Below are 15,064 nucleotides of genomic sequence, written 5' to 3' on the forward strand. Positions count from 1 at the left end.
ACTTTCACCATCGATGCCGCTTACTTCAATGCCCCAGCTAACACCTCGGCCAGTATACCCGACCTGTTCGTCGTCAACGTGCTCGCTTCAACGCAGATGTCAGTCAGCTAGATCGCAAGCAACGTTACGACATCTCTCATCGCGACGTCCCGTTCCGTCTTGGAGAGGAAGTGCTTCTTTCTTTTTACGCCCATTCGTACACCCGGTTTGTGGGAGAAGTTTGAGTCCCGCTTCCTCGGACCCTATATTATTAATGAACACACATCTCCCGTGAACTATCGCTTTACTTCCGTAAACGTTTCTTCGAACCATCGTGATCGTGGTTCAGAGTTCCTTCACGTTTCGCGCCTCAAATGATTCGTGCGGCGTTTCCTTCCTGGCTATGTCGCGGCCTTGCTGGCCGCTTGCGTGCGCGGTGAAATTAGTAAAAGCATCATTCATACGCTTCATATTCTCACCTGTACATACCGTTTGCTGGCCTGGTGGTGGGGCTCTCACTCGAGAGAACAAGGAAGAGACTGGCTGCCTAAATCTCGTCTAACAAGATATACACACACACACACACACACACACACACACATATATATATATATATATATATATATATATATATATATATATATATATGTGTGTGTGTGTGTGTGTGTGTGTGTTTGTGTGTGTGTGTGTGTGTGTTTGTGGGCGTGATGTGACAATGTGAAACGCGAAATGCAAATGTTGTGGGTTCGGTTCCCACCATCGGCAAGTTGTTTTTTCATCCACTTTAATTTCCATTAACTTATCGTTTCTTTCTTTCATTTATTAAGCACAAGTAATTTCCCCTATGTTGTCCTTGGTGTCCGTGTTTGTTGGCTTCTTGTGCTATGACTAATAAAAATCGGGCCCCTCTGCTAACCCCCTTTCTGCTCGTTTATTACATAACGAGGGTCTCGAATCCGGCTACATTGATGCCTTCAGGTAGCATATGTGGGTTTATTGACCAGCTGCCTTCACCCAAAAAGGACACGTTCTCGTGACGCCTGCGGCAACAAGGACGTTCCGCGTCCGCCGCCAAGGTCTGTGAGTGGAGGCGCAGGCTAACACTCCCAGGGTTCTAGTAGGACACATAAATACCCAAGAAAGTGGATGGGGAAACAGCGCCGCGGTAGCTCAATTGGTAGAGCATCGCACGCGAAACGCGAAGGTTGTCGGTTCCCAACGGCGGCAAGTTGTTTTTTCATCCACTTTAATTTGCGTTAATTTATCATTTCTTTATTTGATTTATTAAGCCCAAGTAATCTCCCCTATGTTGTCCTTGGTGTCAGTGTTTAGTGGATTCGTATGCTATGACTAATAAAAATCGGGCCCCTCGGTTAACCTCCTTTCTGCTCGTTTATGTATGTGTATATATATATATATATATATATATATATATATATATATATATATATATAACACAATTTGCGTCTCCGTTGTAACTATGAAATACACACTAGTGGCGGCTATTTCGTCTTCATTTTCTCTGCTTGGGTTAGGACAACGCATTCGCAATACCTTCGTGTGACTTGGTATATATATATTGGAAAAGGTAGGAGCCACTTGTTTTTCCCAGCCGACAGCGACCGCGCGAGCTTTCGAAACTTCTCCAGTTTCTACAATAGCCTTCATCACATGTATGAACTGCGTCATAATAAGGGGCTTTATTTCGTCGGTCTTCACCCGGTCCTCTGAACGCGGAATTTGCACATTGTCAAAATTTTAATGTACATACAAGTCAGGAGCTTTTCAAGAGTCAAGTGTTACAGCTTTCTGCGCACGTGCATACTCCGCCAAACTGTACAAGCGATCTGCTCAAGGAGCATTTTCTCAAATAGCAGTTTTTTAGCCAGACTACTTGCAAGATTGTTGTGAAGAAAGATTTTGCTTATAAATTGAGGCATTTTATAATACCATATTTTAAGACACCCCAGCTAACATAATGGCTGTGGCGTTAGTTAGGTCACAGATTCGATCCCCCCCATCACCGCCGCATTTCGGTGAATGCGAAATGGAAGAACGCTCGTGTATTTAGATTTAAGCGCACGTTATGCAACTTGATTTGGCGCCAGCGGAGATAGTTGTTCGAAACGCGCATTCAGCTTGCGTGCAGTTTCGCCTCACGCGATTGGCTTAAGCCGCGCAGATGGGCGACGTCGGTACGGCTCAGGCCAATCGCGTCAGGTGCAACTGGACGCAGGCTGAATGGGCGTTTCGGACAATGATCTGCATTCGCACCGCACGACCCTCTAACGTAAATCTATTCCAATATGTTTATATTCCGGTCTCCTGACGTCAAATATACGTAACTACCGACGCAAGTCTATCGGTGACCCGCAGTGTTGCTTGAACAGCCCAATCAAACGCTCTACCCGTTTATAGGAGGTATTTTTCTTTTGTTTTCAAAACAAAAAGCATTGCCTACATGGAGCGGCTTTTCTTCTGTAATTGGCTAACAAGAGGTGAGGAGCTCGCTCAAGTGGAGCGGTTCGACGGGGTCCAGCCAGCGCACTGAAGATAGATAACCGGATGAAGAGGGAGGAGCCGGCTTCTGCGATTGGTACGCTTTCCCTTAGTTAGCTTGCGCTGGCTTGTATAATATCGCGGCGGCGTGCAACGCACAGTTAAATAAGCCGCCAAGAATGACCCTCAGCAAAGAACAGTTGGCAGATCGATATTGTATACGTGCCGAAAAAGCACGATAACGTTATAATGTCAAGCAAAAGCTTCCGTTATACGCAAATAAATCCATGCTCTCCGGCAGGTGCCAGTAGCCAGTGCCCGAGAGATCGACGGCAGCCATCTTATGTACCTTTCGGAACGGGGCAGTCTCCGGCTACTCAGAAAAAAAAAATACAGTTCTGTTCTTCATAATAACACATTTTAACGGGTACACGCCACTTTGACGCAATGAGGTTTCGTGGTTTTGTGACGTCGAGTGACAGACAGCTCAAGTGAATGCAGCCTGAAACCTTTGCCCAATAGCAGAGTGTTAATGGCGAAAAGCGACGAATCCGAAATAATCATTTTTAATTTTGTTCGGTCAACTCATGCATAATCAGTGCGTACAGGTCAAGTCAGGTTGGCAGCTATCGTGGTTTTTGTGACGTCGCATGACAAGTAGGTGTAGTGGGGTGGTCGCAAAAAATTTTTTTACCAATCCCGGATGGCTGATTTTGGAATTGGAATAGAAAAGGTTGGAATAGTATTACGTTGTACTGCCCCAGGTAGTCTAAATAATTCCGAAGGACCTTACTGGGGCGTGCCTTATAAGCCGATAATCTCTCCTGCAAGGAAAGTTCTAAAATTTAGCTTAACCAATAGCTTTCCTCAGCTCACTCAAATGTGTCATGTCGCCCGGCCCTTGTCATCCGATGCGCTTTCGTTGCATAAAGATGCCGAAGCAAAATTACACGAGGGCGACCTTTCGTGCTAGATGTTTTAGAGACAGTATTGTACAGCTGTGAAACTACCTCACTAGTCGCATGCAAGATTCCTTGGAGATATTCGCAAATGAGGCCGCCCTAAAAATTCCAAATTAAGTTTGTGATTTTTTGATCATTTTCAGGTCGTTTACGCCATTAAACTGACCACCACAAATTATGCCCAATCCACGAAAGTTCCAGCTACTAGGCAGACGTCGTGGGAGAAAGCAGCTGGGCTGTTTCAGGCTTGTGTTCGTTTCGCAAAGTCACACAGGAAAGAGGTATGCGTGCTGAACAAGGTCAAGCCGGTTCACTCATAGTCAAAATAGAAGTCTTGCTTCAAGAACCACCTTGATGCGGCTTTGTTCTTTTTTTATCTATTTCACACCTCCGGAGAGGTATTTTTTCTGAGCATGTGTTGCTGGTTACGGCTGAGCCCATATTTCACCACGTTCATATTTTTTTCGAAGATAATTACCGTTCAACATTGCCTGAGGGTTGCAGCCATGACCCGCTGCAACCCTCAGCAGAAGCGGCTGGACGTTAAGACATGACGAAAGTCACAGAAATAGCACGTGCCATGCACCTTGTAAAAAAGTGTCAAGTTCTTGGTGCACGTTAGATATTATGCACAACTAACGGGTTACGTACATTATTACGTTTTCTTTTTTTTGTTCAGTTACTCACTCTAAATAAAAGAAAACTGTGATAAGCACCCAGCACGCTTTCACAAATTCACCTTTCTGTATGTATATCGTCTCGAATAAGGTTATTACACACTTCGTCGCTGGTTAGTGTTAAGTTATCAAATAGCGGCACGAACTAAAGTAAAAAATTTGTGTCCGTGCAGTTCATGGCACGATAAGCCTTATAAGTTGGTCATTAAGAGGCAATACGCAACTTTAATAGAAATATGTCTTACAGGATGCTTTAAGAGTGACCTCAGTTGCTACGACTGTCTTATTTTGTATAAGGCTGCGGTAACGGCCTATGCTTGACATAAATGGCACAATAACGTGGGCCTTTCTGACATAATTATATTCTGGGTTATATGAATTATTTACACATGTCTTAAATAAAAAATTCCCAGAACCTTTAATTTTTCTACGCGTACTTTTCTCTAGTACGGTATGCTTTCCGCTACCCGTCGTTCAGGAAGCGGTGCGGTTTAGAGAGAGAACCTTGAAAGGGTGTATTTTACTTGTCGATAAGCAGAAATAGAAAGAGCTGGGTAGTTTATGAAATGGGTATAGCATATAATCGGTGGCTTTTTAAGGATACAGAATAGGTGACAAGGGAAGGGAACCGCAGTGGAACCCGGCGGCAAAGTAAAGTAGTGATACAAAATTACGTTTTTGCCCAGAATTATTTGTAATCGACTACCACAACATAGGTGTAATTACAGATCACTGCACAACGCCTACGTTTTGCAGTAGACATAAATATAGGGCCACGTATTCACCAAGCAAAATCGGAAGGTGTTCTTGCTTTGCACCCTATACTGAAACCTGTTTTACCGGCCTATTTATTATTTTACCGAAAAGTATTTCTGAAGTTTATAGAAATTCACAAATGTATCACAGGCGCGTCTTTTTCCGTCGTGGCATTTCGAATGCACAGTGGGCGCTTGGTTCTTTTATGCAAAGGGCATTAGTTTCTGAATTAGGCTCTCGCTATTTGCTAACGTGCGCAATGATTCCTTTAAGTATTGTTTGTGTGGGCTAGTATTGTTGCAGGAATGCATATAGCTGTCCTCGTGTAAAGAGGATATTAAGCTTTTTTTAAATTACATTTCACCTTCTGGTGTCGGGCTCCTGGTTATTTTTAACCTGCAGGGATTTTTTTTATGCATTGAAATATTAGCACACGAATGCTTTCTTATTATGTTCTCGTCAAGAGACGGTCAGCGCAATAAGGAATCCAACCTGTTACCTCGTGTTATGGAAGACAGCGCGACATACACAGAGCACTATTTGAAAAACAAATTACGCATAGCTATGAAGTTTCGCATTGTCAATTGTGTTTTGCGAATTTACAAAACAATCTTAGAACATGGTTATACTGTGCACTACAAAGAGGTAGGACTTTTTCTGTCTATGTAAGGTTCTTACTCAAATGACTGAGTAAAAGATGGCAAGATGCTTGTATCGTGGCGCCTAGGAAGACAAACATGCTGGGCCGGGGCAGTGGGGGAAAGAACGCCGATTTATTGAACATGTGTACATATATAGGTTTTACGATGGGGTGTGTCTAATTATCAAGAACAGATAAGTTGTTTGCACAGCATGCTCATGGTGCATGCGTACTGACATACAATGCGCTTGAGCGGAACACGTGTGGCGCTCGGGGCCCAAGATACGATACACCTTCCTTTGTACGAAAAACAAAACAAGAAATGGGAAATAACATTAATGAAAATTGTCAGGCACTCTAGTTCAAGGCACTTGCGCGAAGTTCTCGTCGTAGGCCAGACGTTGAGGCGGTCGACGTTGTCTGAGCGACTTCCTTGGGGCTGGTGTGGACGAGACACTAATTGGGGCACAGGGCTCAGAGGGAATACACGCGGCTGTGCATTCTGTGTAGCTAGGTGCCGACCCATTTCTTTGGCCCGAGTTTCCTTCGAAGTCATCGTCGTCGTCTTCCTGTACGCCGCGTCGGAAGGGCTCCCGGGTCAGTAGCAGGTGCTGCCGGTTGCGCCTCAACACTGTGCCGTTTTCAGTGACGACTGTATACGACCTCGGGTAACCAGCAGGCTTGAGAACCTTTGCTTTCGTGTCCCATGCACCTTTCTTGATCCGGACCGTATCTCCAGTGCTCAGGCGTGCCACTGATCCCCTAGAGTGGTCTGTCTGAAGGCGCCGGATCACCTCGTGACTGGGGTTGCCTTGATCGTCGGGAATTGTTGTGCGGAGCCTTCGCCCCATCAGTAGCTCAGCGGGCGATGCGCCGCACTCGAGTGGAGTTGTCCTGAAAGCGAGCATTCCCAACCAGAAATTTTGTTTCGCTTCCGTCGTTTTTCTTGAGGATACGCTTAGTTATCTGAACACCTTTTTCTGCCAACCCAGTGGAACGTGGGTATCCGGGGCTAGACGTGACATGCCTAAAATCGTACAATTGTGAGAATAACGCGAATTCGTGACATGAAAATTGAGGGCCATTGTCAAAACAAACTTCTATGGGAATGCCGTGTCTAGCAAAGATCGAACTTGTTGCGTCAACCACTGTTTTGTCCGTGGTCATCATCATCAGCCTGGTTACGCCCACTGCAGGGCAAAGGCCTCTCCCATATTTCTCCAACAACCCCGGTCATGTTTAATTGTGGCCATGCCGTCCCTGCAAATTTCTTAATCTCATCCGCCCACCTAACTTTCTGCCGTCCCCTGCTACGCTTCCCTTCCCTTGGAATCCAGTCCGTAACTCTTAACGACCATCGGTTATCTTCCCTCCTCATTACATGTCCTGCCCGTGCCCATTTCTTTTTCTTGATTTCAACTAAGATGTCATTAACTCGCGTTTGTTCCCTCACCCAATCTGCTCTTTTATTATCCCTCAACGTTACACCTATCATTCTTCTTTCCGTAGCTCGTTGCGTCGTCCTCAATTTGAGTAGAACCATTTTCGTAAGCCTCCAGGTTTCTGCCCCGTAGGTGAGTACTGGTAAGACACAGCTATTATACACTTTTCTCTTGAGGGATAATGGCAACCTGCTGTTCATGATCTGAGAATGCCTGCCAAACGCACCCCAGCCCATTCTTATTCTTCTGATTATTTGTCTCGTGATCCGGATCCGCAGTCGCTACCTGCCCTAAGTAGATGTATTCCCTTACGACTTCCAGTGCCTCGCTGCCTATTGTAAACTGCTGTTCTCTTCCGAGACTGTTAAACAGTACTTTAGTTTTCTGTAGATTAATTTTTAGACCCACTCTTCTGCTTTGCCTCTCCAGGTCAGTGAGCATGCATTGCAGTTGGTCCCCTGAGTTACTAAGCACGGCAATATCGTCAGCGAATCTCAAGTTACTAAGGTATTCTCCAATAACATTTATCCCCATTTCTTCCCAATCCAGGTCTCTGAATACCTCCTGTAAACATGCTGTGAATAGCATTGGAGAGATCGTATCTCCTGCCTGACGCCTTTCTTTATTGGGATTTTGTTGCTTTTTTATGGAGGACTACGGTGGCTGTGGAGCCGCTATAGATATTTTTCAGTATTTTTAGATATGGCTCGTCTACACCCTGATTCCGTAATGCCTCCATGACTGCTGAGGTTTCGACAGAATCAAATGCTTTCTCGTAATCAATGAAAGCTATATATAAGGGTTGGTTATATTCCGCACATTTCTCTATCACCTGATTGATAGTGTGAATATGATGTATTGTTGAGTAGCCTTTACGGGATCCTGCCTGGTCCTTTGCTTGACAGAAGTCTAAGGTGTTCCTGATTCTATTTGAGATTACCTTAGTAAATAGTTTGTAGGCAACGGACAGTAAGCTGATCGGTCTATAATTTTTCAAGTCTTTGGCGTCCCCTTTCTTATGGATTAGGATTATGTCAGCGTTTTTCCAAGATTCCGGTACGCTCGACGTTATGAGGCATTGCGTATACAGGGTGGCCAGTTTCTCTAGAACAATCTGCCCACCATCCTTCAGTAAATCTGCTGTTACCTGATCCTCCCCAGCTACCTTCCCCCTTAGCATATCTCCCAAGGCTTTCATTACTTCTTCCGGCGTTACCTGTGGGATTTCGAATTCCTCTAGACTATTTTCTCTTTCATTATTGTCGTGGGTGGCACTGGTACTGTATAAATCTCTGTACAACTCCTCAGCCACTTGTACTATATCATCCATATTGGTAATGATATTGCCGGCTTTGTCTCTTAACGCATACATCTGATTCTTGCCAATTCCTAGTTTCTTCTTCACTGTTTTTAGGCTTCCTCCGTTCCTGAGAGCATGTTCAATTCTATCCATATTATACTTCCTTATGTCAGCTGTCTTACGCTTGTTGATTAACTTCGACAGTTCTGCCAGTTCTATTCTAGCTGTAGGGTTAGAGGCTTTCATACATTGGCGTTTCTTGATGAGATCTTTCGTCTCCTGCGATAGTTTACTGGTATCCTGCCTAACGGAGTTACCACCGACTTCCATTGCACACTCCTTAATGATGTCCACAAGATTGTCGTTCATTGCTTCAACACTAAGGTCCTCTTCCTGAGTTAAAGCCGAATACCTGTTCTGAAGTTTGATCTGGAATTCCTCTATTTTCCGTCTTACCGCTAACTCATTGATCGGCTTCTTATGTACCAGTTTCTTCCGTTCCCTTCTCAGGTCTAGGCTAATTCGAGTTGGCCGTGGTGTCTTTGAGTAGTTCCACTGCGGGAAAGTTGGACAGGGCATCGTAAACGCACAGCTACGACCTCCCACCGTATTCAAAAATGTCAATGCCGACACGGTACCACGGTTGGTCCGGCACAGGGCGCATCAGTAGAGGCTCTCGAGGTTGGCTATATGCGTACTTTTTGCAGATAGAACATGTCTGCACGAAAGATGTTATGTCCGAGTTCATTCCTGGCCAAAAAACTGTCTTGCCCTGGCTTTGCTCTTGTTGATTCCCAAGTGCCCTTGATGAATTCTTTCCAGTGTCTCTCTTTTCCGGCTAGCCGGAATAACTACTTTGCAGTCTTTGAGCAACACTCCTTTCACGTGTGATAACTCGTCTGCGAATTGTTTCCACAGCCCGTCCAAGCATTTTCCAGCTTCTAGATCTCGCAGCACGTTTCTTAGCTGTTCGTCACGCGCCGTTTCCGCGGCCAGCCGCTTCCATGTGTTTTCACTAACAAGTCAGGAAACCGTACTCACGGCATGCACCTCTACATCGTTGCTGTCGAGGTCGCAGGCCGTTGTCTTGGTTGTGGCATGGGACAGCATGTCGGCCAGGAGGAGCTGCTTACCTGGAACAAATTTTAATTGAACGTCATAACGCAGCAATCTCAGAAAAAATCTTTGCAACCTCGGTGGCATATCACCAATCGCCTTCTGCGAGATAGCGATCAAAGGGCGGTGGTCTGTTTCAGCAGTAAATTGTCGACCATAGACGAAATGATTAAATCTTTCGCAGCCAAAAACCACGGCCATAACTTCTTTCGCAATTTGAGAATAACGCTGTTGCGTTTTGGTAAGCGCTCGCGATGCATATGCCACGGGCTTCCATGTGTCGTTGTGACACTGTAACAAAGCAGCTCCGATTCCGTCTCGGGATGCATCTCATGACACTTTTGTTGCTTTGGCCGGATCCAATACCGACAACATGTGCTGTGTGCTGAGGTAGTCACATAGTTCTCGCCATTCCTTTTCGTGGTTACTGGTCCATTCAAAGACAACGTCTTGTCTGATAAAGCTCCTCAGAAGAGCTGTTTTTTGAGCTAAACATGGAAGAAACTTGCCGAAATAATTGACGACACCTAGCATCCTTTGCACCGCGAGCTTGTCTTCTGGGGTCGGCATGTGCAGCATGCAATTAATCAGCGCCTGGCTCTGCCTGATGCCTGCTTTATCGATGACATCTCCAAGAAACTCGATTTCATGGACGCCGATACTGCACTTATCAGGACTGAACGTTAAGCCGGCGCGTGTTGCTGCTAGCAGCACAGATTTCAGACGTTCATTGTGCTCTTCTACCGACGAGCCCCATACCAGAATGTCGTCCACGTATATTTTCACGCCGGGAAGGCCTTCGAAAATTTCATTCAGCGTTTTTTGAAACACCTCAGGGGCGGACGATATGCCGAAGGGTAATCGTAAAAAGCGGTAATGACCAAATGGGGTTGAGAACGTGCAAATGCGCGATGTCGAGTCATCCAAAGGGAGTTGGTGGAATCCAGAGCTAGTGTCTAAACGGGAAAATACAGTTGCACCAGCTAACTCAGCTTCTATATCTTCTCGTCGCGGCATCATGTAGTGCTCCCTCTTTATGCACTCGTTGATTTTACGAGGGTCAATGCAGAGACGAATTTTCCCATTCTTTTTTCTAGCAATCACCAAGGGACTCACCTAGTCAGTAGGCTCGGTGACTTTTGTGATGATTCCGGCGTGCTCCATCCTCTCAAGTTCACCCCGTAATGGTTCTGTCAGGGCCAACGTTACGCGGCGAACTGGTTGAATAACTGGCTCGGCGTTGTCTCGAAGAACCATGTGATACACTTTGTTCACGTAGCCTGTCCCAGTGAAACTGTGACGAAATTCTTTCACCATTTCTTCACAGTCGTCCTGTGATACGCTGTGGACGCGCGAGAGCAGTCCAAGTCGCTCGGTTGCTTGTAGGCCTAGGATTGCGCGACCTTTGCGCACCACAAAAAATTCGAGGGGAACAGTTCGGCCACCCAGCGTTACTTCCGTTTGGATGACTCCAAGATGTTTGATCGTGTCTCCACCGTACGAATGTAGCACCACGCTACTTTGCTTCATTTCAGGGCTTGGGCGCATCTTTTCGTATATTCCAACGGGCATCAAATTGACCTGAGACCCTGTATCGACTTTTAGTTCGACCGAAACGTTATTGACGTTCATTCGAACCACCCAGTCGCGTTCGCTTATGACGGCTCTTGTAGACACCTCTAAGACGCTGAAGTCATCTTCGTGATCTTGAATTTCACCGACCAGCTCGGTGGCTCTGCAGAAAATCGCAAAGTGGTTTCTCTTTTGGCATTTTCTGCACGTTCGCCCGTACACGGGGCAGTCTCTAGGCTGATGCGTGCGTCCGCACTTGAAGCATTTGTACATCTTGGCTTGCGCCATTTTTGGATTCGAGCATGCATTGCGAATGGTGTCTACTTGCTTTTGACCTCGTTCCCAAGTTTCTTGGCGGAGAGCCGATGTTTCGGCTGCCTTGCAGAGGTGCTCAGCCTTCTACAATGTCAACTCACAGTCCCTGAGAAGCTTTTCTCTCACCTTGTCGTCGTTGGTTCCGTACACAATCTGGTCTCGGACCATAGAATCCTGAAGAGCGCCGAAATTGCACGCCCGTGCCTGTTGTTTCAGGTCCCGCAGGAAGTGTTCAAATGGCTCACCTTGGCTTTGAACTCTCTTCCGAAATATGCAGCGTTCATGTACTTCGTTGGTCTGCAGCTTGAAATAATCGTCAAATTTCTTGATGACGGTCGCGTAGTCGGCCTTGTCTTCGCCTTCTGCGAAGCTCAGCGTATGAAATATCTCGATGGCGTCCTCACCTGCGACACTGAGAAACAGCGCTGTCTTCGACGACACCGATCGCTTCTTCTCATCCGGCTCTGATGCCGCAAGGAAGAGTTCGAATCTCTGCTTGAACGTCTGCCAATTCTTGCTCGCTTCTCCCATCATGCTTAATGGACCAGGCGCTCTCAATGAATCCATTACGTAGTCCCTACAGTGCTGCCCGTCGAAGATCAAAGCCGTGCTTGACTGCGCATCCCACTTCTGACACCATGTATCGTGGCGCCTAGGAAGAGGAACATTCTGGGCCGGGGCAGTGGGGGAAAGAACCCCGATTTTTTGAACGTGTGTACATATATAGGTTTTAGGAAGGGGTGTGTCTATTTATCAAGAACACATAAGTTGTTTGCACAGCATGCACATGGTGCATGCGTATTGAAATACAATGCGCTTGCGCGGAACACGTGTGGCGCTCGGCGCCCAATATACGATACAATTCTTACCCATATTCCGAACGTCTCAAAGGAACATTAAAATATAATTTGCGATATTTTGGCGGCAAGTCAGCTTTTTAAAACTTCGGTCGGGGCTACTCGGTACATCGTATATTGGAGCGACTTAGGGAACACGAAGAAAAATTGGAGGACGCTTAAGCTTCGCCTTCAAGAGTGGGACGCGACAGCGTTCCCGTCGACCCGCCAAGGGGTATAAGACAATGCGCTACGGCACAGCAATCACTTACGATGCGCCCCGCATCGGACTTAGCGCCCACCTATCACGCGGTGAGCGTCGAGCAACGCAGCGTTGGGCGCGGCAACGAAACGTGCGCCTGAGCGAACGAAACGAACCAAAGAACTCGGTGTCTCGGAGGGGAAACGATCTACGCCAGCCAAACGTCGTGATCGGCACGGGCAGAGAGATAGATAGTAATCTAAACCGGAAGCACGGCGAAGCGTCGTCAGGGGAGAGGGAGTCCCGCGACGCGCCTGGCAGCGGTCCCAATGCGCGCGCGGCGCGCCTCCTGTCGGGGCAGCGCCGTACATTGAGAGGAGGGGGTCTTCTGTGTTTGCCGCAAGATGGCTCTGCGTGTGCGGAAAGCGCAGAAGAAATGCAGCGGAAACGCACTTCGCAACTCGTGTAATTGTGACTTCTGTACGTTACATGTTCATAATTACCGATATACACCGCAGTATAACTTTCCACGGCTCGTTTCGAAGGCAACACCGCATTCACTAGAGGCGCGTTTGCACCGCTTGGAAGCATCGAACTCGTGGCTGAGTGGTAGCGTCTCCGTCTCACACTCCGGAGACCTGGGTTCGATTCCCACCGGGCCAATCTTGGAAGTTGCTTTTTATTTATGAAGCGCCTGCCGTGATTTATCGCTCACGGTCAACGCCGCCGACGCCGACACCCGACGCCGACGACACCGGCTTTTCTGCGACACGAGCTCCTTAACGCTATCGCGTTAAAAAGTAAATAATTGTACACACAAAGGGGCGCACCTGGCTGCCCATCTTGATTAGTGTTACAACTGTAAACCGCCACTTGATCTGACGTCCATCCTCGGCAGATGCACAAATGAGCGTGCGCGCCTGGCCTTGGCTTTCCACATAAAGGAAAAAGCATATGACTGTATGAGTCATATATATGCTTTTCCTTAAGAAGAATAAATCCGTTGTTAATCAGTGCCAGTGCTTGTCTCCTCTCTTCTTTGACGGTTGTCCTGGGATTCGCGCTCAATTTTTCACCCTGAAAAGTCAGCTCTACTAGTCGAAACTCTGACGATGTGTAATGCTGACAACCGTAGCAGTTTCTTGCTTTTTGCTTTCTCTAGAGAAAGTACCCAACGCGTCAACGGCGTGCGCTCGCAATCTTATATGAAAGCGTCGGCACCACATGCTGTGGCTTTCAAGCAGCAGCAATGTTCTCGTGTAAGCTGCTCGGTGGAGCGGAAGTGTCTGCTAATCCTCCCCAAACGGTGCGATCTGCGGGCATACGTTACACATTAGCGAACTAATTTTAACCTGGAAATAATTTTCTGTCTTCTACGTTCACCTAAATTAGCAGACACGTGTGCTCGAATCTAAAAGTTCGAACCACAATCTTAACGCTGTCGCGTATTGAAGAGGTGCGGAATTGAACGACGCTTTAATTGCGTTTAGCCAATTGCCTCATTTTTCCGCCTGCGTTCCATAGCAAGACGTACTGGACGTAATCGGCAGCGCTTCTGACTGTGAGTCCTTGTCTCTGAGACACAAGAGCGCGTATCTTGCTGTGCATAATACAGTGGGTACACACATGGGTCGCAGACCGGAGATCTCGTGGCCTGGATGACGTCCCTGAACCTCGACCTGGCAAACGAGACAAGGTTGGCCAAAGTACCCGTTGTGGAAACGATTGTGCGCTGCGCCCTCCATTTCGGCATCCACGTCATCATCTCCATCACCTTCAGGCCATCATTGTTCTACAAATACAAGAGGGCCATGCTGGTGAGCGTAACGTACTTCGCTGCCGTGCTCGTTTTGTGCTAAAGTAACGCCACACTGCACAGCCACTTTAGCAACGCGTGCATGCATGCTTTACAATCAAGCCAGGGGCGCTATAACGTAAAACTATTCCAAACTTTTCTATTCCAATTCTGCTATCAGCCCTCCACGATTGGTCAAAAACTTTTTTCGACCACCCCCACTTCACCTGCCTGTCACGCGACGTCACGAAAACCGCGATACCTCCCCATCTGATATGATGTGTACACACTGATTATCCATGATTTGACAGAAAAAAGAAAAACAGTTATTTCTGATTTGACCTTCTTTCGCCATTAGCCCTCGGCTACTGGTGAAAAGTTTTCGGGCTGCACCCACTTCACCTGCCTGTCACGCAACGTCATAAAACCGCAAGAACTCACCGCGTCAAAGTGAGGTGTACGCGATAAAGATGCATTAATATGCCGAACAAAACTGAATTTTCTCCGGAATAGCCGCAGGCTGCCGCGTTCCGAAAGGAATAGAAGATGACTGCCGCCGATCGCTCAGACGCTGGCTACTCGTACCTGCCGGAGAGCATGAGTGTATTTGCGAATAATAAAACTTCTTGCGTGGCCGTGTAACATTTTCGAGCACTTTCGGCACGTTTACCGCCTCATTCTGCCAACTCTTCTTTGCTGAGGGTCCATTTTAGCGTCATTCTTGAGCTTCCGTTGCATGTCGCAGCGATTTTCAGCCAGCCACCGCAAGCTACGTAAGGGAAAGCCGACCAATCGTAGACGCCGGCACCACCCTCTTCATCCGGTTATCGACTTTCAGTGCAGTGGCTCATCCCAATCGAATCCCTCTCCACTTGAGCGTTCTCCTCGCCTCTTGTCAACCAATTAGATACGAGCAGCCGCTCAGTGTAGGCAATGTTATTCGTTTTTCAAGCAATCAAAAGTGGCCTCCTAT

General features: G+C 47.0%; 1 protein-coding gene across 3 annotated transcripts in view; it reads left to right on the plus strand.

Annotated features, from left to right (window-relative positions):
- Positions 1–15,064, plus strand: part of LOC135902759 (endothelin-converting enzyme homolog) — a 68,634-nt gene that overhangs the window by 14,689 nt on the left and 38,881 nt on the right. For 2 of the 3 annotated variants that reach the window (XM_065432984.2, XM_065432983.1), the window contains exons 4-5: positions 3,584–3,721; positions 13,934–14,113. In XM_065432984.2, the coding sequence (XP_065289056.1) occupies positions 3,584–3,721; positions 13,934–14,113 (318 nt within the window). The remainder of the gene's footprint in view (positions 1–3,583; positions 3,722–13,933; positions 14,114–15,064) is intronic. The other variant, XM_065432985.1, reaches the window with a different exon arrangement.

The sequence above is a fragment of the Dermacentor albipictus genome, chromosome 2, assembly GCF_038994185.2.
Source record: "Dermacentor albipictus isolate Rhodes 1998 colony chromosome 2, USDA_Dalb.pri_finalv2, whole genome shotgun sequence".
NCBI classification, from domain to species: domain Eukaryota; kingdom Metazoa; phylum Arthropoda; class Arachnida; order Ixodida; family Ixodidae; genus Dermacentor; species Dermacentor albipictus.